General features: G+C 42.1%; 1 protein-coding gene across 2 annotated transcripts in view; it reads left to right on the top strand.

Annotated features, from left to right (window-relative positions):
• dennd1b (DENN/MADD domain containing 1B) overlaps nucleotides 1–22387 on the top strand; it is a 408111-nt gene extending 385724 nt beyond the window's left edge. The window contains exons 20-23 of one of the 2 annotated variants that reach the window (XM_034180114.1): nucleotides 5350–5439; nucleotides 19861–19934; nucleotides 20221–20443; nucleotides 20530–22387. In XM_034180114.1, the coding sequence (XP_034036005.1) occupies nucleotides 5350–5439; nucleotides 19861–19934; nucleotides 20221–20443; nucleotides 20530–21339 (1197 nt within the window). In that variant the 3' untranslated portion in view covers nucleotides 21340–22387. The remainder of the gene's footprint in view (nucleotides 1–5349; nucleotides 5440–19860; nucleotides 19935–20220; nucleotides 20444–20529) is intronic. The other variant, XM_034180115.1, reaches the window with a different exon arrangement.
• The last annotated feature ends 1860 nt before the right edge of the window (nucleotides 22388–24247 follow it).

The raw sequence follows: 24247 nt of genomic DNA, 5'->3' as shown, positions 1-24247 counted from the left end.
GGCTTGGAACATCGCGGGGGCGTTGGTGAGGCCGAACAGCATGACCAGGTACTCAAAGTGACCTAACGGGGTGTTAAATGCCGTCTTCCATTCGTCTCCCTTCCGGATCCGAACCAGGTGATACGCATTTCTAAGATCCAGCTTAGTAAAGATTTTGGCTCCATGCAGGGGGGTGAACACGGAATCCAACAATGGCAACGGGTATTGATTGCGAACCGTAATCTCATTCAGCCCCCTGTAATCAATGCATGGACGGAGTCCGCCATCTTTCTTGCCCACAAAAAAGAAACCTGCCCCCATCGGGGAGGTGGAGTTCCGGATCAGCCCGGCAGCTAATGAGTCCCGGATGTAGGTCTGCATTGATTCGCGCTCAGGTCGTGAGAGGTTGTACAGCCTGCTGTATGGGAACTCAGCGCCTGGAACCAAATCAATGGCACAATCATACGGACGGTGCGGGGGAAGGGTGAGTGCCAGATCCTTGCTGAAGACGTCAGCAAGATCGTGGTACTCAACCGGCACTGCCGTCAGATTGGGAGGGACTTTGACCTCCTCCTTAGCCTGTAAACCGGGAGGAACCGAGGATCCTAAACACACCCGATGGCAGGTTTCGCTCCACTGAACCACCACCCCAGACGGCCAATCAATCCGGGGATTGTGCTTCAACATCCATGGGAAGCCCAAAATCACGCGGGAGGTAGAAGGAGTTACAAAAAACTCAATCTCCTCCCGATGGTTTCCAGACACCACCAGAGTTACTGGTTGTGTCTTGTGTGTGATTAAAGGGAGGAGGGTGCCATCTAGTGCCCGAACCTGCAATGGCGAAGGAAGCACCACCAGAGGGAGCCCTACCTCCCTTGCCCATCTGCTGTCTAGCAGATTCCCTTCTGACCCCGTGTCCACCAGTGCTGGGGCTTGAAGGGTTAAATCCCCGCTCAGGATTGTGACTGGGAGTCGTGTGGCAATCTGTGTGTGTCTCACTTGAATGTTTTGACCCCCCCTTAGCCCAGTCTCTAAGGGCGAGTGTTGTCGTTTTGGCCGTTTGGGGCAGTTTTTCTGTATGTGCTTTTTTGAACTGCAGAGAAAACACTCCCCGCGGATCAGCCTCCTCATTTTGGCCCTGTGCATTTCCCTAACAACGTCAGCAGGGGGAGCTGTTGCCCCACAGAGTGCTGCGGCTGTGGAGCGTGGGGAGGGCGGCCCCTTTTCGAACCCGGAAGGGAGAGGGGCGGCGCGTATCCGGTCACGTCCTTCGCCTCGCTCCCGACGGCGTTCCTCCAACCGATTGTCTAACCGTATAACGAGATCGATAAGCCCATCTAAATCCCGCGGTTACTCCTTAGCTACCAGCTGCTCCTTCAGGACTAACGACAGTCCGTTTATGAAGGCGGCGCGGAGCGCAACGCTATTCCAGCCGGACCTCGCAGCCGCGATGCGGAAGTTGACTGCATAAGCGGCTGCGCTCTCGCGTCCCTGTCTCATTGACAGCAGCACAGTTGAAGCGGTCTCTCCTCTGTTAGGGTGATCAAACACTGTACTGAACTCCCCCACAAACCCAGTGTATGCTGATAACAACCGTGAATTCTGTTCCCAGAGCGCCGTAGCCCAGGCGCGTGCTTTACCCCGAAGCAGAGCAATCACATAAGCTATTTTACTAGCATCTGACGCGTACATGACGGGACGTTGTGCGAAGACGAGCGAATATTGCATGAGAAAGTCCGCGCACGTCTCCACACAACCTCCGTATGGCTCAGGAGGGCTTATGTATGCTTCAGGGGATGGTGGGAGGGGTTGTTGAACCACCACTGGAACGTTCATATCCTGCACAGGGTCGGCAGGAGGACGAGCTGCAGCAGCGCCCTGAGCGCTCGCCGCCATCTGTGCGGAGAGAGCCTCCACCCTGCGGTTCAGGAGGATGTTTTGCTTGGTCATCTGATCTAACCGAGCCGTAAAAGCGGTGAGAATGTGCTGCAGCTCACCAATCACGCCTCCTGCAGACGCCTGCGCTCCCTGCTCTCCCATTGGTCGTTCAACAGCCGGGTGACGCCCCTCAGAGTCCATGACGCTGGCCGAGATATCCTGTTGGGAAAGTGTAGTGACACGGACCCACAACAGGGGGCGCAAATGAACGGTCAATAGATGAGCCAAAAGGTAACAATTTAATGTTGTGAATTGTGCACAACAAACATACAGACAATCTCAGAATATCATTACAGTCAATCCACAAAGGTGACGTGTGGGCAGGCTCGAGGATAGAAGACGTCCGTCCTGAGAAGAGCCGGAACCACACGATTTCCGCCAGCCACAGAACCTGGTGAATACTGGAGCCGCCAAGTCCCGAATTCCCAGGTGATCACCGTCCCCGACTGTCGGATCTGGTACTGCTGGCGAAGAACAAGACAGTCAAGTGTGGGTGTGTGTACACCCAGTAACAACAGCGGTGGGAATGCCACCTCCACCTCTCACTCAATATGTTGCAGCGATCCCTCAGAGGAAAAAGAGTGCCGTCTTGCACAGCCTCCACAAAAAGGACCGGTACTCCTGCAAACACTCACAATAAACAGATTTACAAAAGGCTGAGGATATTACCTCCAATGAAGTATGATATCTCGGCGATGAGGTGGAGATGACGTCTGGGTTTTATGGAGTGAGATGATGAAGAATGAGTGACAGCTGTCAGGAAGTAATGAGTAACAGCTGTCACTCCCGGCTGAGTCCGTGGCGGCAGCGCCCTCTCGTGCCTGAAGCCCGCACTTCAGGCAGGGCGCCCTCTGGTGGTGGGCCAGCAGTACCTCTTCTGGCAGCCCACACAACAGGTAATCTTGTTCACATAAAATCCTTAGAAGATTGCCTTGCAGCAGTGAGACGTTGGATGTCTAGAAACTTCCTACTTTTAAACTCTGATAGGACTGAAATGATGGTTCTTGGTCCAGTGAGACATCAACATCAATTTGACCAGTTAATGCTTAGCCTAGGCTCATGTGTCATACATCACACTGACCAAGTGAGGAACCTTGGGGTAATTTTTGATCCTACATTGTCCTTTGACCTCCACATTAGAAATATTATGAGGACTGCTTTCTTCCACCTGCGAAACATAGCGAAGATTCGTCCCATCCTGTCTATGGCTGGTGCTGAGACCCTGATCCATGCATTTATCTCTTATGGATTGGACTACTGCAGTGTTCTATTTTCTGGTTTACCGCAGTCCAGCATTACGGCTCTCCAATTGGTTGAAAATGCTGCAGCCAGACTTTTGACACGAAGCAGAAAGTTCAACCACATTACACCCATTTTGGCATCTCTTCACTGGCTTCCTGTCCCAGTGAGATCAGATTTTAAGTTTCTACTACTAGTCTATAAAATTGTTCACGGACTGGCACCTCCCTATCTAGTTGACCTAATTAAACCTTACGTACCGGCCCGGGCTTTGTGTTCTCAGGGTGCAGGACTGCTTTGTGTCCCTAGGGTGAATAAGAAGTCTGCGGGTCATAGAGCTTTCTCTTATCGTGCCCCTGCTCTGTGGAATGATCTCCCTGCGTCAATAAAACAGTCAGATTCTGTGGAGACTTTCAAGCCCAGACTTAAGATGCACTTATTTTCCCTTTCGTATGGCTAGCATACTGGTATAGTTTTGTTTTACGCTTTTTACTCTTTTAATTCATTTTATTAGGAAACAGAGCGGGCTGCGGCCTCAACTTTACCTAAATTCTGGGTCTTTTAGTGAAGCTTAGGGCTAGTGGCCTGCATTAACCTTAGTAGTTCCTGTTTTTCTTGTTGTTTAATGCTGGCAAATTATACAGTATTTCTTGTCTTTCTGATGCCTGATTCTGTTTTTTTTCTCTCTGTTTAAGGTGCAGCTCCATCCAGAGATGGGAGTTGTACTTGTGCTGGAGACCCTCTTGTCCTGTGCACCAACAGCATTTCCTGTATATTTGTTTTGTGAATTATTTCTGTGAATTGTTATGTAATTTATGTCTGTAGCATGGCCCAAGCAGAGGGTCACCCCTTGGAGTCTGATCTGCTTAAGGTTTCTTCCTCAGAGGGATTTTTTCATAACCACTGTTGCTCTGGGGATTAGTAAGGTTAGACCTTACTTGTGTGAAGCACCTTGAGGCAACTCTGTTGTGATTTGGCACTATAAATGACAATACATTAAATTGAAAAATACCTGTCTGACTGGGGAATTGAACTGAGGATCCCACTGTTACAGTCCCACCTCTCTAACCTTCAGGTCACCAGCTTCCCAATAGAAGAATGTGAAAAAAGGTCTTTCTTGTCATACATGCATATAACAAAATTTGTTCTCTGCATTAATCCATCCTAATTACAGTTAGACATAATCCAACCACTAGGAGCAGTGGGCAGCCACAGTATGGCACCCTGGGACCAACTCCAGACACTGCCTTGGTCACGGGCAGAGAAAGGACCAAACCCTAAATACGCATGCTTTTGGCTTCAACATTGTCTGGAATAAAGTCTGTTTCCACCACAGGAACTTGTGGGGCATTTTAGATGGTCCATCACATTTGTGTGCGTCACCACCACAGGCCGTCACTGAAAGGTGATTTTCTGGGTCTGAGTGATTTTCTGGGGGGCTAGATAAGTCCCTGCTCCATGGTAAGTACTTCTGAATGGCCCTTAAAAAAAATCCTTGGATAGGCCTCAATGCTGATTGGTTATTAGCTCATGCGAGAGTTGATGACAACAAGCAATAAGCGTCAAGCCAGACTGCAGAAAAAGAGAAGAACAGAAACAGAATTCTACTCTCACACATCGCTACTAGTCATGTATAATTCACCAAATAGCCAATCACAATAAACAGAACAGCAGCACCATCTTGGTTCCCTCCATCGTAATATCTGTTGTTGCTTTCAGGCGTGCTTGGAATTTACTTGGCGACTGAAACTGTAGCAGAATAACTATGTCACTGTATACATAGCTGCATGAGCCTGATGGGACTTCACAGCAGTGGAGATGCAACAACTGAGAAGGGCAGTTATGGTGCCATTCACGTCAGCATTCACGCCTTCTGAGGAACAGGCCGAGTTCGGGTGGTGGAAACAGACCTGTAGATGACATTAAATTTTGGTTTGGATCCAGATAAAGTCAAGGATTCGGAAATTAGTTTTGTTTCTGATTTTGATTTTGGCCTTAGCAGAGGTGTGCACTCTGAGTACCTATCTAGTTAGTTAGTAATAGATTAGCTTTTATAAGGGAGCATTCGTGAGTAGAAATGAATACAAAATACACAGAATTGCAAAATTTGAATGAGACTTTCCTTAATTTGTGTAACTATCATTTACAATTCTTTCTGACGTCTGACCTTCTTTGTGTGTGTGTTTCTCACAGGAGGAAGAAGATGAGGGGTTGACGGTCTGTGCGGGGTCTCCCACCAGCACCAAGAGCCTGTCTCCAAGGAGACTGCAGAAGATGAGACGGGTACGATACACACACACACACACACACACACACACACACACACACACACACACACACACACACACACACACACACACACACACACACACACACAGCACTAAATGAGTTAAGCGTGTGCCCACTGATCACACCACAGCTCAGTGTTCACTTGTCTGATGTGGATGCAGCCTTCCGTTACTTCACTCTATCCATTTTTTTTCTTATCATTACTCTCTCTCTCTCTCTCTCTCTCTCTCCTCCCCCTTTCTCTCTCTCTCTTTCTCCTCTCCCCCTTCTCCCTGCATCTCTGTCTTTTCATCTCTGCTCCTCTCTCCCTTTCTCTGCCTCTTCTCCCGCTCTCTCTTGTAACATCGCTTGGAACTACATTAGTTTGTCAGGATGCCAAATATAATGATAAGCACCCCCCCCCCAACGCACTCATGTTGTACATTCAGTGTTTTTTCTCTGAACAGTGTGGACAGTGGAAGCAGCTCGTCTGCTGGTCAGCATTTCCTCTGAAGAATCTGCTTGTGCACCATAAGCAGAGAGCACGTTTTTCTTTGTTGTGTGCTATGTGGCTGGCACACGATGAGCAAGCACCCGAACACTCACAAAGTCCACAGTCATCAATAAGTTGATCAGGAGAGTAAAGAGTGTTAAAAAAATGATCAGACATATATTCACTTATATTTTGAGGTTTGGGAAGCTTAGTTAATTAAAAATGTGCACTTCTGTACAGTATTAAACACATGCCTACAGCCCCAAGGCTACTTGCAATGTTCTTGCTTTATACATTACTTCCGTAGCTGCAGCTTTTCCTCCATGCGGTTGCTAAATAATAAAAATATAAAAACTGACTCCAAATTTTCTGTAAAAACACATGCCTGCATGCACACTCTGACATTTTGGTCATAGTCATGTAGAGTGCTATTAGGAGAGGCTGTGCTGTATCTAATTAGCGTTGTGTTCAGTGTGCGCGGCGAGGCTGGAGAGTCGTAATGCAGAGAAGACCATGACGGCCTCGAGACGAATGGCAATTAGGCTGTTCGAAGGCCTCTTCGGACGCCCACCCCCCCCCCCGTGCACGAAAAGACACACACAGACTCAATTAACACGTATGCAATTGATGCGTGCACACAAACAGGCTGACACCTCACAGCCCGTCCTCGCCATGGAGGCCTGGTTATACCGCCAGTAACGGCCCCAGGGAACCCTGCAGAAGTTCTTCTGTCCATCAGTGTCTTTTTGTCGTGCACGATGCTCTTCCTATTGTTATCCGTTCAAAATCCCTTCCTGACATCACTCCTGGTTCATATCAGCACATTACAGTAATGTTAGCAGATACTGAACAACCATCGTTCTGCAGATATTAAATCTGCCAAATGAAATGAAGACTAAAAGTTGTGAGGTAAAGAAATAAAATAACTGAAGTCCTGTCAGCATCTTGCAAAATTGGATTCTTCAGCTTGTTTGTGGAGGCTTTCAGAAAAGGGAGCTACTAAAAAACCGCAGTTTGCTTTGCTGTTTCATATTTTAAATGTTTTCTTCTTACAGTTAGCTTGGACGTGGTTTTTCATCAACAACGTATACCACATCAGTTTGATCAAGTACAACTTACCTTTTGAGGAAGAATATGTGTGTGAGTGTATGCATGTATTTATATACATGCATGTACACATACCTATTACAACCCCTGGCAAAAATTATGGAATCACCCGGCCTCGGAGTATGTTCATTCAGTTGTTTAATTTGTAGAAAAAAAGCAGATCACAGACAGACAAAACTAAAGTCATTTCAAATGGCAACTTTCTGCTTTAAGAAACACTATAAGAAATCAAGAAAAAAAGATTGTGGCAGTCAGTAACGGTTTACGTTTTTAGACAAGCAGAGGAAAAAAATATGGACTCACTCAATTCTTCATTGAAATGACTTTAGTTTTTGTGTCATGTCTGTGAGTCTGCTTTTTTTCTACAAATTAAACAACAGAATGAACATCCTCCGAGGCCGGTTGGTTCCATAATTTTTGCCAGGGGTTGATACGCTGCACATATGGGGGGAGTCGTAGGTTTTGGGTTTATTTACTCTGAAGAAACAGTTTTGAACAGAACATAATCAAGCTCATAATAGACATACTGTATCTAATTTATTTCAAGAGTAATGCTGAAATTTGACTCTTGTCAGCTCTCAAATGTGCAGGTTTGGTCCATTTCTGTTTTATTTGTGATAATGTGGTTTTAAACAGTTATCCACCAAGTATTGACTGCTGTGGTTTTGAGACACTTATTTGGTTTTGAAATCATGAATGATTTTGAACTGCTTTAATCCAAAGGTAAACTGGATTTAAACTGACTGATTGTCAATCTTTGGAATTTTAAGACATCTCCTTAGGTTCTGAGAAATTATAACAAGCCTTTTTTAAACCATTTTCTGACATTTTATATCTTAAATGATTAACCACCAAAGTAATTAACAGATGAATTTCTGAAAATTCTGTTTTTGTCCAACACTGTCCTGATGTGTTCGTAAACAGTGAAAAGATTTTACAAAATTTATTTTCTGTGTCTGTCTGAGAAATTCAGAGATATGATCCTGATCTCATCTTCACAATAGCATTTTTAGGTCTTCAGTTGTAACATATTATTTTTCTACAGTTTAAAAAGCAGGCTTTTTTAAAACTTGACATTATTGCAAAGCCCGAGCTATAATCCTGCTTCTGTAAAGAGGTTATGTGCTTGCACGCTCAAACCTGTTCACTATATTCCTCCAACAATTCCATACTGTTGACTAAATGATCCAGGAATGCCCGTTTACCTGTTCAGTATTTCACAAACTCTTGGTGAGGCTCTGAAAATGTGATATGATTAAAAACATTCTATGCTGCTCAGGGGAAATTTTTTTTTTTTTTAATCCGTCATCATTTTGTGTCTGTCCTTGAAATGAAATCAATGATCCTGGAGTAGTTCTTGTAATGAATCATAGTAACAACAAACAGTCCTGAAATTCCTTGATCAGCCAACACGTGAATCAAAGTGTTATTTCAGCTGTCCGTAAGTGCGACTGAGTGATTTCTAGCATTCACTATGTTGCGATAAAGAATGTTTGAGCAAATCTTTCATTTCACACACATGCACACACACACAAACAAAAAACATTGTTCTGCCTCCTATTGGGTTTAGTGGCATGTGAGTGCCACGTTGGTTTTCTGAGCCTCTGTTTTTCTGTTGTTGTGCAGATATCTGTGGTTCAGCGTTTTCCTGCAAAGGCGTGTATTTGAGGTATTAAAATAAAACATGCATGTGTTTAAGACTTTGCCTCGGGATCAAGGCTGCAGACTGACAGCTGCTAAGCGAGCTGAGGAGCAGAGAAGAAAGGCACAATGTTATGTAGGATGACAGGCAGCAGGCTGGTGGCTGGGTTCTGCCCCGGGCTCCGGACTCTTCACCTGTTGACATACAAGAGATGGCGAGCCAGAAAACATGGTGCACAGAAACTGGGAACTAACACAGATGTAAAACCACAGGAGCAAAGTCACATGGAGGGTATCTGTGTTTTGTCTGAGTGTAGTTAGTCATATTGGCCATAGCTGTGTGTGGCCTATGTGTGTGTGTCTGTTGTACATGTGTGATGTGTCTCCATGTGACAATGCTGAAAACTCACAGGGGCATTTCCAGCAGCAAACATTCACAGTCATCCTGCATTTTTTAATCTTCAGTTTTCACATGGGTTTTCGCCCAGACATTGGCGGGATTACTCAAAAACTAATTTACCATCGTTTGTCAAACTTAGTTTGTGACCTGTAATATAAACCATTTAATATAGTGATGGAGCTGGGGAAAAAAGCCATGATGCCAAGAAAGATGTTTGGTAATGATTTAAAGGGCATGTGCTAATTAGCATTTGTTAATACAGTGATAAACCTGATCTAACAGTGAATTAAGAGTTAACCATGTTCAGTAATCAATAATTCATAGTGTTCATCTTAACCAAGGGATTAATTTCTACATGAATCAATAAATTGTAAAGACACTGAACACCATTAATATGATTACAAAACATTAGATAGTTAATTCTTAATTAACTGTTAGTTAATGCATGAGCTAACATGAACACCATTAATAAATGATGTCTAAATTTCTTAGATAACTCTTAATTTGCTGTTAGTTCACGGGTATTACTGCATGAAATAACCTGAACAACATTAACAATTACAAAAGTTTACTCCTCATTCACCTTTAGTAAATTCTTGTTAATGCATTAGCTAACATGAACGCAATGCATAAATAACTGAACACCTTGGTTAACTCTTAATTACATGTTATTTGATGGCTTTTACTGCATTAGCTAACATGAGCACCAGTAATAAATGATTAAAAAATACAGTTAACTCCTCAGTCACTGTTAACCATTTAATATCCTCACATTTTTTTCACTAGAATGTAGTAGATGTGCTCTACCAAATGGTTGAGTTGAACATTAAAAGGTTAATACTTGCTAATGCACTAGCTAACAATAGCAACATAAATATATGGTTACTAAACACCATAGTTAATACTTAATTAGCTTTTAGTTGATGCTTATTACTGTATTAAATCTCAGCTCTTAATTAACTGTTTGTTACTTCTTGTTAATACGTCAGTTAATGTACCCTAACTGTAAAAATGTGAAATGGGTTATCAGGCTTAAAGGTGTGAGCTAGTAGTGGAATACTTTCCATTATATTAGGTGGAAGACCTGAGTAAAATGGTGCAGCTGAAATATTCTCACACACACACACACACACACACACACACTCACACTCATCTTCAACCGCTTAGTCCAATTAAGGGTCGCGACGGGCTGGAGCCTATCCCAGCAGTTATAGAGTGTGAGGTGGGGTACACCCTGGACAGGACGCCAGTCTGTCGCAGGGCCACATATAGACAAACACATGCACACCCGCACGCACACCTACAGACAATATAAAGTTCCCAATCCACCTAACCTGTGTGTCTTTGGATGTGGGAGGAAGCCGGAGCATCCGGAGGGAACCCAATCAAACACGGGGAGAACATGCAAACTCCACACAGACAGGTGGGAATCGAACCCATGACCTTCTCGCTGTGAGGCAACAGTGCTAACCACTAATCCACCGTGCCGCCTCTGAAATATTCAGTTATTAAATCTTTTTTTTAGATTGCAAAATTGACTAATAATGGATTTTTACTCAACTTGAAGCAGTTGGGCCTGATACGGAATTACATCATTATAATTAGAGGGGCAGAGAGAAGAAAGTTTAAAATGCATTTTAAGATGTCCTGTGAAAAAAAATAAAAATAAATACACTGTTAAAAAAAGTTGATCTACAACCCCAAATCAGAAGAAGTTATGATGAAAATGCAAGTAATAATAGTAAGAAGAAAGAACAGTGATCATTCCATTTACTTTGACTTCTGTTTCATTGCAGACCATATGAACCAAAGATATTTCATGCCTTGTGTGGTCAACTTCACATCTTTAGTTTGGCTGAATTTTTTTTATGAAAAAATTTATATTACAATAAAAGACAAGACAAAACAACCAGAATAAGACAAGAAAAGAACACCACCAATAACAACAACAAAAAAATTGCTATAGCTCACAATGCAGGAGCCAATACGCATGTGAGTCCATACAAAGACTTAAATGTCCAAAAGTCGATTGGTGGTCAGAAACAGAGTCCATGAAACAAAGACCATATGAGGTCAGGGAAGGCCCAAGACAAAGGTGAAGGGCCCAGGATCCCAATGAGCCATGTACTGTAACTAACAATACAGTGTAAATGTCATTTCATTTGTTAATATACATCCATTCCTGCATTTAAGGGCTACAACACATTCTAAAAAAAGTTAAGACAGAATAGATAATGTCAACAGGTGATTGTAATCATGATTTTGGTACAAAAGCAGTATCCACAAATAGCCTTTATTTGAAATGATTGAAATGTTTAAAAATAATATTCCTCAAAGAAAGCTTGGAACGGATTTGCATATTTTTCCCTTTACAGTGGATATTCATTTAACGATTCAAGAAATCTGGAGGAATTTCAGTGCGTAAAGGGTGAGTGCGCAATCCTAAACTCAATGCATGTAATGTCAGTTCCCTCAAACACCCCTGCATCAAGAACTGTCATTCATCAATAGCTGATATAACCACATGGGCAAGGGATTACTTTGGGAAACCTTTGTCAAGCACTGCACTACAGAGTTACCATCACAGATGTCACGTAAATCTTTGCTGCAAAAAAGAAACGTTATGTTAACCTTGTCCAGAAGGAGTGTCAACTTCTTTGCGCTCAGAGGCATTTGGGTCAGACCATTACACTTTGAAACTGTGTACTGTGGTCAGACAAATCAGTATTCCAGATCTTTTTTGGAAGAAATGGACACTGTTGCCCAGATCAAAAATCAAAAAGAGCATCTAGACTTTTATCAGTAAAAAGTCCAAAGGCCAGGGTCTGTCATGGTATGGGTTTGTGTCAGTGTCCTTATTACACTTATTGCCCTTACTACAGTGCCGTAAGTTACACTTCTGTCATGGCAACATTAATGCAGAAAAGTACACTGAGATTTTACAGTAACATATGCCGCCTTCAAGATGACATATTTTCCCGGGTCATCCATGCATTTTTTTTTTTCAATAAAACACACAAACCTCATTCTGCACATATTGCAGAGGTATGGCTGTGGAAGAAGAGCATATAGGTACTGGACTGGTCTATCTGCAGTCCTGATTGTAATCAGTACAGAATGTGTGGAGAATTTTGAAATGAAAAATGCAAAAATGATGACCCCATACTGTTGCACATCATGTTTGCATGAAAAATGAGAAAAAAAATAACACCTGAAATTCTTCATTGCTCGGTATCCCCAATGCCAAAGTGTCTTTTAATTGTTCTGGGAAGGGATGCTTTAGCATCCTGACTTTTTTGGAATGTGCTACCAGCCTTTACTCTAGGAATACATTCATATTAATTTAAGTTGACCACACAAAACATGAAATGCATTGAGTGCATACTGTTGCCAATAAAATAAACATCAAAGTAAATGTCAGGATCACTTAAACAAATGCATTGCTCATACTGTCCCAACTTTTGTGATTTGCACAAAACATTGGCTGGACATACTCAAAATAGGGTGAGTGCAGGACATTTTATAAAGGAAATATGTACTCTGAGTGCCTTACCTTGTATTGTAATACTTAGAAATATAAATTTTGCTTGTTTTATTTATTGTGCAAACAATGACTCTATACAGTGTGTTCAGTACATGATTTAATATACTATAATATGTATGATATATCAAAACAAGACATTGTGAATAAACTGAATAGCTAATAAGTATTTTACATCATATTCATGCACTGTAGATTATAGATTTTAGACCTTGTCATAAATTATAATAATGCAGTGTTATGAATCTAAATTTGAAAAAAAATTCATGGATGCTGCAAATATTTGTGGCAATGTAAATATTGTAAGATGAGTAGTTCTTTATAAGATGCATCACAATGTAGTTTGTGTTGCAGCGGTGGTACTGATTGCTGTGCAGCTGTGTGTTTACACGCTTATTTGTATGCATCGTCAGTCTGCACATCACAGAGCACCTCGCCACTTCAAACGCCAACTGGCTCTCTCGTCGAAACCAAACTGCCATCTCCTGGTCCATTAAAAGAACTGCGCCACCTCCCTTTACAGAGAAGCACCTGGTGATTTCACTGGAAGAGTTTAGTCAAACGGAGCATTATGCACTTTTTCTTTTCTTTTCTTTTTTTTTTTTTAAATATGGATCCTGTCTTAAAATGATAAGGAAGTGAGCCAGTTGGACAGAAGAGCAGTGGATCGCGCCTCAAACACTTTTTTTTTTTTTTTTTTTGAGACTAAGCTCCTCTTAAACAGGCAAACACAGACTTGGACGTACTTCTGCAAAGGCTCTGCCTCTCCCCAAGGTTTGTTTGCATTTTACCAGCATCTCTTTGCGAACACTGCCAAGCTGTGAGATCAGTGGCCACTCAGAAATACCATATGAAATGTATAATATAAGTCTGGCTATTAAAGTCCTCCAGCGTTTGGCCTCGTTACAGAGACACGTAGTTGTTCCATATAATCGGTCACGCAGGAATGGAAGGGAAAAGGACAGTTTGTTTCTCCAAATATAGCTCCTAAAATGAACGGTGATGATGATTTTCCCCTTATAACCACAGAAATGAAATTGTTGCAGCAAATCTGAAGACATCCTGGAGCTCAAACACTGCATAAAACAGATGCATAAAATAGTACGTGAACCATATTTAATCAATTTCATTTCAGCATCATTGCATTTATTATTTACTTCATAATGTGTGGACCTGGGATCAATTCCGGGTCGTGAGCCCTGGCTTTATTGAGCAGGCAGGTGAACTATAGCACTGAATGAATTTAGGAATGTAAATAGGTGGGGGGATGAACTTGTGCTACGTCATGTCTGACAGTGATGAGTGTGGTCTATATTGGAACTTTTGAATGCCAAAACCTGTTTGCCTGCATGTGTTATGTTTTGGTTTTTTGTAGTTCTTTTCTAGTAGAGGTTTTCTTGACACTGTCGCTATTGTGCTTGCTCATGGTGTGTGTAAGATCTAGAACAGAGGTGGGCATCTGAGGTTTTTATTGAAACCATTTACTTGAGCAGGTGGTTTTACTGATGAACTCCTGCCCTCAACACAAAGTCCTGGTCATCTTTGAAATCACCTACTGAGGAGATCAGTATCAAGAAAAACCTGGACTGTCTTAGTCCTTCATGACACACCATTTACCCACCGCTGGTGTAGACCTTGCTAGTGTGTAGCACGTTGAAATTTTTTATGTTGTAATTTGGTGCTGGATAAATTAATTCAGTGTAATTGAGTGTTGTTGGATAGAACACCTCCATCCAGCTGTAAATGGGTACCATCCTTGGCTGGGGAACTAACCTGCGATGGATTGGTGTCCCATCCAGGTGGAGTTGTAGACTCTCATCTACAGTACTTCGTGTTACGGTATTGTAGAATAAACTCTGACATTGACGAGCCTGGAGCCTAAATAGTATTTAATCTGGAATAATTTACTTCATTAGATAACTGAGAGAAACGGGACAAAATCAAATTACTTCAACAGTCAAACAAAGATTCACTCCAACAGCATCTCAAATCTGTCAAATAATTTCCTTGATTTTTTTGCTGTCGGGGAAGCATGGATGTCTTTCCACATCCTGGATTGAGTGACTTTTTCTAAAATAACCTGACCGTTTTTATTATTTTCATGGTTCTTCTGCCGTTTCCCTCCCAGAATCTTCATTCACTCTGTGCTCGCCGCACAGTCTCGGCTGCGGCGGCAGCAGAGAGGCAGAATGGCGAAGAGACAGAAGCAGTGACATCTGTCAGTGACAGCAGAGTGATAGAGGGAGAAAAGTGGGAGACAGGGAGGCATGGAGGGAGAATCACTTTTTCATTTTCACCTTTCAGCTTCCCATTAGGCGACAGCGAGAAGCTAATGAAGGAGCAGCATGATAATGCGTTGTTCTGCTGTTCCGTGACTCTGGTTTTCCGCTGTCCTGTCAGGCTCAGGAGAGCTGTCACAGTTGGAGCCTGTTTACACTGGCTGAAAAGTCTCACTGCCAACCTCTAAATTATATGTCTCCAAAACATATGTTTTTGTGTTTTTGTTTTTTCCATTAACCTAAAGTACATCTATTGTCGGGCTGTTAGTTTTGACAGCTCCTGAGTTGCTAGCAACAACACACTTTGTAATTCATCTTAAAGAAAAATAAGCTCAACATGTTGGCTGTTTTCACAAAGTATAGAAAACTGCGTCCTGTGCCAAATTTGATGCTTCTTTCATAAAATGCTCATTTGCTGTAAGTACTTTAATCGTAACACGGCACTAACGGGTCACAGCAAAGAAAGAAATGACAAATTGATAAAGCCGTGAAGTGAGGTACCATCCATTTACTGCTCCCTATGGAACTTCCTTTTGAGTAGACGGCACCAAAGCTGTAACAGAGATCAGAGGGCCCGACTTCATGACCTGTGTCTGGTTGTGTTCAGGTTCACCTTGCTTTAATAAACACCTAGACGCAGAGAGGGGCCCCCGCTGCCCAAATGAGCCGTCGAAATCACCACCCCCACGAACATACAATGCACATGTGTGCATGTATTTACCTTCAAATGATTTTCTGTCTAAAGCCCCCCCCAAAGTGTCTCGCAGGTGCATCTCCATTGTGTCGACCCGGTTTGGCTGGCTGAGATGCCAGCCTGGACCCAGATTTACTACCCTGACACAGGAATCCATTAAAGGCTGTTTAGGGATCCCAGGCCTGAGCCCCTCTGAAATCTTTCATTATAGCTTCAAGCTACCACGGAAGGGGAGCGGGTTGACCAATCAACAGTGCCACCACATGTGGTCATGTTTAGCCCAACGGCTGAGCGGTTTAAGTGGCTACTGCACACATCTCGTCCACTGACTTTTATGGAGAAAATGGCACTTTAACTTGTTGTGTTTTTGTAAGTGTGTGTGTGTGTGTGTGTGTGTGTGTGTGTGTGTGTGTGTGTGTGTGTGTGTGTGTGTGTGTGTGTGTGTGTGTGTGTGTGTGTGTGTGTGTGTGTGTGTGTGTGTGACTGGCCGAATACTGGCTCTAAATGAGGCCAAGCCAGCCACACGTTGCATTTCGCCCGTCTGGCTGGCACTGCCTCGGCTAATCAGGGCCCGCTTGGTTTGGGGTTCCAGTACCAACCTCTGTCCCCATCATTCTTTGAGGCTTAGAGGAATCTTTTTTTCACCGCTTTCATTTTTCTGTTGTTCTTTTTTCATTCATTAATTCATTCATTCAGTCTGCAATTTGCAGGATGATCCTTTCTTCATTCCTTTTCCTTTTACTAATATTCTTTTGAGCACTTGTTCTACACTGCGACTGTGTTTTCTCATGACCATCTCATTTTCACGGATGAAAATAATCTTTTTTCACCAACTGTGGCCTTTGATAATGTTGATATAACTAAAACGTTGTGGAGCATACAGGTGTCATTAAGTAGTAGTGTGTCTCACAGAGTATAGGACTGGTGAGTGGGTGTGTCTCACATATTGTGGACTGGCTCAGTGAGCATACAGTTGTATGCAAAAGTTTGGGCACCCCTGATAATTTTCATTATTTTCCTTTATAAATCATTGGTTGTCTGGATCAGAAATTTCAGTTAAATTTATCATATAGCAGATGAACATATTGATATTTGAGAAGTGAAATGAAGTTTCTAGTATTTACAGAAAGTGTGCAATAATTATTTAAACAAAATTGGGCACCCTTGTCATTTTATTGATTTGGATACATTTAGCACTAATTATTGGAACACAAAATTGGTTTGGTCAGCTCATTGACCCTTGACCTCCTTACACGGGTAAATCCAATCATGAGAAAGGGTATTTAAGGTGGCCATTTGCAAATGTTTCTCCTCTTTGTGTCTCTTATACTGAGTGGCAACATGGGAGCCTCTAAACAACTCTCAAATGTCATGAAACAAAGATTGTTCAACATCATGATTTAGGGGAACGATACAGAAAGCTATCTCAGAGATTTCAGCTGTCAGTTTCTACTGTGAGGAACATAATGAGGAAATGGAAGACCGCAGGCACAGTACTAGTTAAGGCCTGAAATGGCAGGCCAAGAAAAATCTCAGATAAGTTGAAACGAAGGATGGTGAGAACAGTCATAGTCAACCCACAGTGTGTATACACTAGTTGAGTTACTCGTTCTACATACAGGTAATAGAGAAGAATTTTAGCCATGTCACTGAATATTTCATGACACTTTCATTTTTGTAAATTTTAACTTAACCTTTATTTAACCAGGTTAGTCCCATTGAGATCAAGATCTCTTTTGCAAGGGAGACCTGGACAATTATAAAGTTTCCAATTCACCTAACCTGCTTGTCTTAGCATACACGCCACAAACAGAGTTGCTTGAGGTATGCTAAGCACATTGGGCATGCCAGCTTCATTTTGGAATAAGGTGCTGTGGACTGATTAAACTAAAATTGAGTTATTTGGACATAACAAGGGCAGGATGCATGGCTGAAAAAGAACACAGCATTCCAAGAAAAATGCTTGCTAACTACAGTAAAATTTGGAGGTGGTTCCATCATGCTGTGGGGCTGTGTGGCCAGTGCAGGTACTGGGAATCTTGTTAAAGTTGAGGGTCACATGGATTCCAGTCAATGTCAGCAGATTCTTGAGAACAATGTTCAAGCATCAGTGACAAAGTTGAAGTTGCGCGGGACTGGATCTTTCAACAAGACACACGACCCTGAACACTGCTTAAAATCTACTAAGACATTCATGCAGAGGAACAAGTAGAATGTTCTGGAAATGGCCATCTCAGTCCCCAGACCTGAATATTATTGAAAATCTGTGGTGTGATTTTAAGTGAGCTGTCCATGCTCGGAATCAACAACCTTAGATGTTTTGTAAAGAAGAATGGTCCAAAATACCTTCAGCCAGAATCCAGACTCTCATTGGAAGCTATAGGAAGCATTTAGAGGCTGTTATTTTCAGCAGAAGGAGGATCTACTAAATATTGATGTATTATTTCTGTTGGGGTGCCCAAATTAGGCAGGTGCATAATTTTGTTTAAAGAATTATTGCACACTTTCTATAAATCCTATAAACTTCATTTCACTTCTCAAATATCACTGTGTTTGTCTCATATATGATATTTCAATGAAATTGCTGATCCGAACAACCAATGATTTACTATAAAGGAAAATCATTGAAATCATCAGGGGTGCCCAAACTTTACATACCACTGTATCTCACAGAGTATAGGGGTTGATTCTTTAACTACGGGCACTATTGGCCTTGTAAATGTAATTTCCACCACACCATTGCCTTACAATATAAAGCACCTTGGGGCAACTGTTTGTCAGATTGGCACTATAACATGTGCTCTGATGTCACTGTTTATCTCCATAGTAAACTACCCAAACAATCTTTCATACAAACTGTTAATGGACATTACAGTGTTGTGGTGGAAATTAGCGCAATAGTGTGGGACAACTACATTTTGTTTAAAAAAATCACAACAGTTGTATGACATGAATACCCCAATTATGTTTTGATTATTTTACTGATATTTTATTCAGAGATATTTTAAACATTAGAAAAAATGTTTTTTTACCATTCATTTTTATCATTGAAGATCAAAAGTCTGGGTGTGGGACAAGCACAAAACGGCAATATTTGCATATAATGATGCTGAAAAAAGGTGAAAAAGTCATCATAGACTGCTAGAACAAATTTCTTAACACTTTCATTGTAAAAAAACTATAAAAGTGTGACATTTCCCCTTTTTTCTGTTTTTCATACAATATGATCAAAGGACATAATAAGTGCCCATAGTCTAAGAATCACCCATAGACTGGCTGCGTGGGTGTGCCTCACATAGTGTGGACTGGCTCAGTGGGTGTGTCCAACAGAGCGTTCACTGGCCCTGTGGGAGTATCACACAGCAAGAAGGACTCTAGCATTGTACTTCTGCGACATATGTCATATACAGTAAATCGGCAGTTTCAAGCCTACCTTTTTGCTTATGGCAGGATCATATTGACACTTTCGGGTTTGTTTATATGTAAACGACTTGTATGTAACTCTAAATAAGATTTTGTCCCCTTTAAGAATTTCTATGCCAGTAGACATAACTGTTTCGTCTGAGATGTTAACTGTATCCACTGGTGACATCAGCAAAGTCATACAATAGCTGAGTGCCAAGTCGAATCTGCATAGGTTTAAATTACTATTGAAACACTGTGTGAATCGATGTGAACAGGCACACGCAGGAATATGTGCATGCAGTGGAAGGCACGTTAATATGTGGCCTGGGGCAGATTGGAGTTCCAGCGGGGAGGGCACTGCCCCACTCTCTAAGCTTCTTGTCTCTCTTTAACCCACCCATTAAACACAGCACACTGGTGGCTTATTAAAACCCACCGGTTGTCGCCACACGTGATCATTCCACATGCCACTGTGACAAATACAGTCACATGAATTAGAGTCTTCATGCTGGTGATTAATGCGCTTACCATACAAAGCTTACAGTGTGTAAAGGGCTCGTAAACATTGCTGAATTTGAGCAAATACTGCAGGGGATCTTAAAGGATTTTTATCCCCAGACTCAATTTTGACAAATTGAGTGTCGAGCCTTTGGGTCCACGTTCATTAACAAAAAAGGCTATTAGGTATTCTGGTTTTATGGAGGCTCACCGGAAACATGCCTGCTTACTTATTTACTTTTATTTTTTCTGTTAAATCCACAGACTCCACATTTATCTCTGAGCTGTAGCCCCCCCCCCCCAGTCCATATTTATCACTTTATTGTTTTATTTTTGTGTAATAGATGCATCTACTCGCTGTGTTATTCTCCCTAACAGCATAACTTCAACAAGTCCCCCATGAGTGTCGGCCCTCGGGAGCTCGACGATGACGACTTGGACAGTGCCAGCAAGTAAGGATTTAATTATCCCAACTCCTGCTTTTAGTTTAGCCCAGTTTTATTCTGACATTTGATGATTGACAGACAGTGTCAATGCCACGGATCTAGAGATAACTTTGATGACTGGTCCACATTGTTGAAAAACATTCAATGATAAGTGTTGTCTTGCAGATCCAAACTTTTTAAAATCATGATAATACTGACCCCCAGTGGACATAGTCAATAGTACAAAAATATAGGCCAAGCAGTGTCCAATGTGGTACTTTGTTTGAAAATATCTACTTTTCATGAAATCCAGGATCTCTTCAGAGGATAGTGCCGATGTTCGTTCATATATCGAGGACAGCGATGATTCCTATTCGTTAGAGCTGGATATCAACTCCTCCCACACAGGGCAGATGAACCTGCTGGAGGAGATTCTAGACTCTCTAAACACAACAGCAGAGCAGCAAGGCAAACTCAGTGCTGCAAAGAGTCTGGATTTCTTTAAATCCATGGAAGATCTAGACTACAAAGCCCCGGTATGCAAGATGTGGGATGATGAGGAGAAGGAGAGAGCTGTGATGGATGCCCCTAAAATGGTATTTTTGTTTCTTATATGTTATAGAACAAATCTAAGCTGTGTGGAGAGTCTAAGCCGGTGGAGAAGTGTGGCAGCGGTGGAGTCGAGGCCCCTTCAGCCTGGAATATGGGTCAAGATGATAGCGTCGTCCATGGTAAACACCTTCCGCCATCTCCACGCAGGCAACCCAATAAAAGCAGCTTGAAAGGGCCCAAGAACATCATTGTAAGTCCTCCTCTGCACATTTCAGCTGAAGACCACTCCCAGGATGTCGAAGTCTCTAACACCCAGTGGAATCCTCGACAGCCCAGTGCTGAATTAGCCCTTCACCATCTACATCAAGGGCGACAACCAGGAGATCGTTTCTCCTACGCACCAATACTGTCCTGTGAAGTTAGACTCACTCCACCATCACCTGTGCTCAACTACTCTCTTGTAGCGGCTCGGTCTCGAACTGTGTCAGACCCACAAGCCAACACAGAAGGTCCTCAGAGTCCGAACCAGACTGCCTCTTCTGGCATCCTGAGGAGAAGGGGGTTGTCCAAGGAGATGGGGAAGCAGTACCAGGGAAAGGTCCTTCAGAAGCAAAGCAGCAAGAGCATCCAGGAGGGCCAAGAGAGCCCAAGAAACAGCCATTCAGCTATGCATGTCCCACGGGACAAAGAGGTGTCTAGCGAAAGGTGTCTGGGTGAAGACAGAGGCTCCGGGACAGCTGTGGTGCAGGCTCAAGGCAACTTGGAGGAGATTGAGTCCATGGCTTGCCTCAGCCCAGTCCACACAAGCATGCATTTCTCACAAGTTCACTGCAACAACGGTCACCAGCAGGTCCAGAGCAAAGCTGCAGACGAGTCCTAACATGGGTCAAAGGTTAAAAAGTGAATCAGAGTGTTCAAAAGTCTACGAGCGTGTCCTCAGCTCAACACTCAGCTATCAGGAAAAGTTACAGATGATAAGCAGCCGCCACCAAAGACTGCTGTTGATCGCTCGCCGTACTGCCACGCCGTCTCTAGTGACTCTGGATTTCTGCTCTTTTCGATTGTTGTATTTTACTGTTTTGTCCCATATTACCATCAGGAGAGGAATTTACTAAAAACTCCTCTGTCAGGGGTAAGAATAATGAAATCGTGTGTGGGTGTGTGTGTGTTTAAACTCAGGCTGTTCCAAACATTTCACGTGAATTTAATTTGCACTTATATATGAACAGACAGTATGACATCATCATTATTATTAGCTGGTACTTATCATTGGAACAACAAATAAAGACACAGTCAACGTGAACCTTTTGGGATTAGTTACACACTGTATGGTATTGTTTTTCTGTCACACTGCCTTAAAATAGACGTGATTTATTTTTGATTTCTAAATCTGTAGAGGTAATCAAAGGTACAAAATCAAAGGTACAAATACAATATCAGAGCATTTTAATGTGCAATATTTGTTGCACATAATGAGCACTATGGTTGTCTAGATTCAGACATGAATTAGTGGGTTTCTGGGTTTGGAGCTTTCCATGATTTATACTGGTATTGTTACATCAAATCTGCAGTATTTGAGTATTTCAGAAAATACTAATCTCTGTTAATGCTATCAGCAGATTATGCTATTAGGTTTTGTCATGATAACAGGTTATCAGGTTGATATTATCAACCACAGATAGCTGTTATTTGAACAGTTAGCGTCATAGTTAGCAGGTATTCTCTTAGGTTGACGGCATCATCCATGGGTATCAGATTATGTTCATATTTAGCGTCTCCAAGCCTCAGCCTCCAGTGCTGAAAAATGAATGTTAAAATGTCCTACTTTACAGCAAAAATAAACAAGCCTGTTAAAAAAAAAAAAAAAAAAAAAGTTTTGGTGTCTTTGAACATGACAGCTGTATGGCAGGCAGTGGTGGGCACAGCTAACTAAAAAGTTAGCTTCAATAACCATTCATCAGATAACTGAAAAGTTATCTTTTATGACAATAAACCGATAAACTGCTAAAAACAAATTTATCTTTATTACAGTCAACCGATAACTTTTAGTATTGTTTTGGATGCGGCCACATCAGATTACACTGTCGGCTTCTGATAAACCAGTTTCACTTTAAGCGTCGCAGGGGCTGCTGGGTAAATTCAAGCATCACAAACACACAAGAACACACGAAAAATGAATGAATAAAAAATAAAACCCCAATCACCGTCATTATCTTTCAAAAGCAGTAAAACACAGTATTAGAAGTCACAGTTTATCTCGGTATTACATACACCGTCATTTACGAGCTAAAAGCTGCTGCTTTTTTCACACGCTTTCAACCCTGAGGCTTAAACAACCGAAATACATCCATTAATGCATTGACTGGCAGAATTAAATACAAATAAAATACAAATAAATAACTATAAATTCTTACCTGTTAGTTTCAGTGGGATTCATCTGAAAAAATAATTGTGCTGATATTATCCAAAACGGTCTAAATTGTGCAGAAATGTCCCAGTCTTTACACAGCTGCGCCGTGAGAGCTCCTCTCTCCCACTGAGTCTTGGTGATACCATCAGCCGCAAAGAAATAAAATAATGTTAAAATTAGTCCGTTTTGTTTTTGTGTTGAGCGGACGAGAACACTTCTTCTTTCGGATCCAATGGCGGACAGCACCAGCTTAAGGTGCATTTGCCGCCACCTACCGGGCTGGTGAGTTATCGCTGAGATTTTACAAAACCTTAACTCCTGGCAGCCATAGTCATTTGTTTAGATGCGATGAAGTAATCCAGTGTCCTTTAGATATTTAAATAATTCTTTTTGCACATTGTGGTATGGGTTTTGCAGCAGATGTCCAAGGGACAAGGGACGGTAATACTGTAATGTCCAAAGTGAACCTGAACTATACTACCCACAATGCTCCCTGCCGCGACCGGCCAATCACGTTTTGCACTTAATGATGACGTCATCAGCAATGATAGCCAGTCTACCATAAAAAACACACAACAGAGGGACTAAAATGCTTGATTTTAGGGTTTACAAATGTTTTTGACAGTTAAACGTTGCTCACTTTACCAGCAAAAAAATGTTATCGGACTGAAAGTTATCGGGACTAAATTTATCAGAAGATAATTGGTCCGATGATGGTTTTAAAACATCTGAAAAGTTTAATCCGCTCGCAAAAACATTAGCTTCGATAATTATGTGCTATCAGATTAGCTGAACTGTGCCCACCACTGATGGTATGTGAATTTTTCTATAACTTATCAGTTTAAGATATTTTAAACGATGAAGTTGAGAATAATTTGGGTTGTGCTATCTTTGAGAGACAGCTGTGTGCCAGCAGGTCAAAAGCTGTGAGCTGCTGTGGACTCAACCGTATTTTTCTTTTCCGAGCTTTTTTGTTACAAATATCTAACATAATATGGCTTAGTTATGCTGCTATAGACGTAGACTGCTGGGGGGTTCCCATGATGCACTGTTTCTTTCTCTTTTTGCTCTGTATGCACCACTCTGCATTTAATCATTAGTGATCGATCTCTGCTCCCCTCCACAGCATGTCTTTTTCCTGGTTCTCTCCCTCAGCCCCAACCAGTCCCAGCAGAAGACTGCCCCTCCCTGAGCCTGGTTCTGCTGGAGGTTTCTTCCTGTTAAAAGGGAGTTTTTCCTTCCCACTGTAGCCAAGTGCTTGCTCACAGGGGGTCGTTTTGACCGTTGGGGTTTTACATAATTATTGTATGGCCTTGCCTTACAATATAAAGCGCCTTGGGGCAACTGTTTGTTGTGATTTGGCGCTATATAAAAAAAA

The sequence above is a fragment of the Thalassophryne amazonica genome, chromosome 10, assembly GCF_902500255.1.
Source record: "Thalassophryne amazonica chromosome 10, fThaAma1.1, whole genome shotgun sequence".
NCBI classification, from domain to species: domain Eukaryota; kingdom Metazoa; phylum Chordata; class Actinopteri; order Batrachoidiformes; family Batrachoididae; genus Thalassophryne; species Thalassophryne amazonica.
Note: the sequence above shows the minus strand (reverse complement) of the source record. Positions and strands in the feature narration are given on the sequence as shown.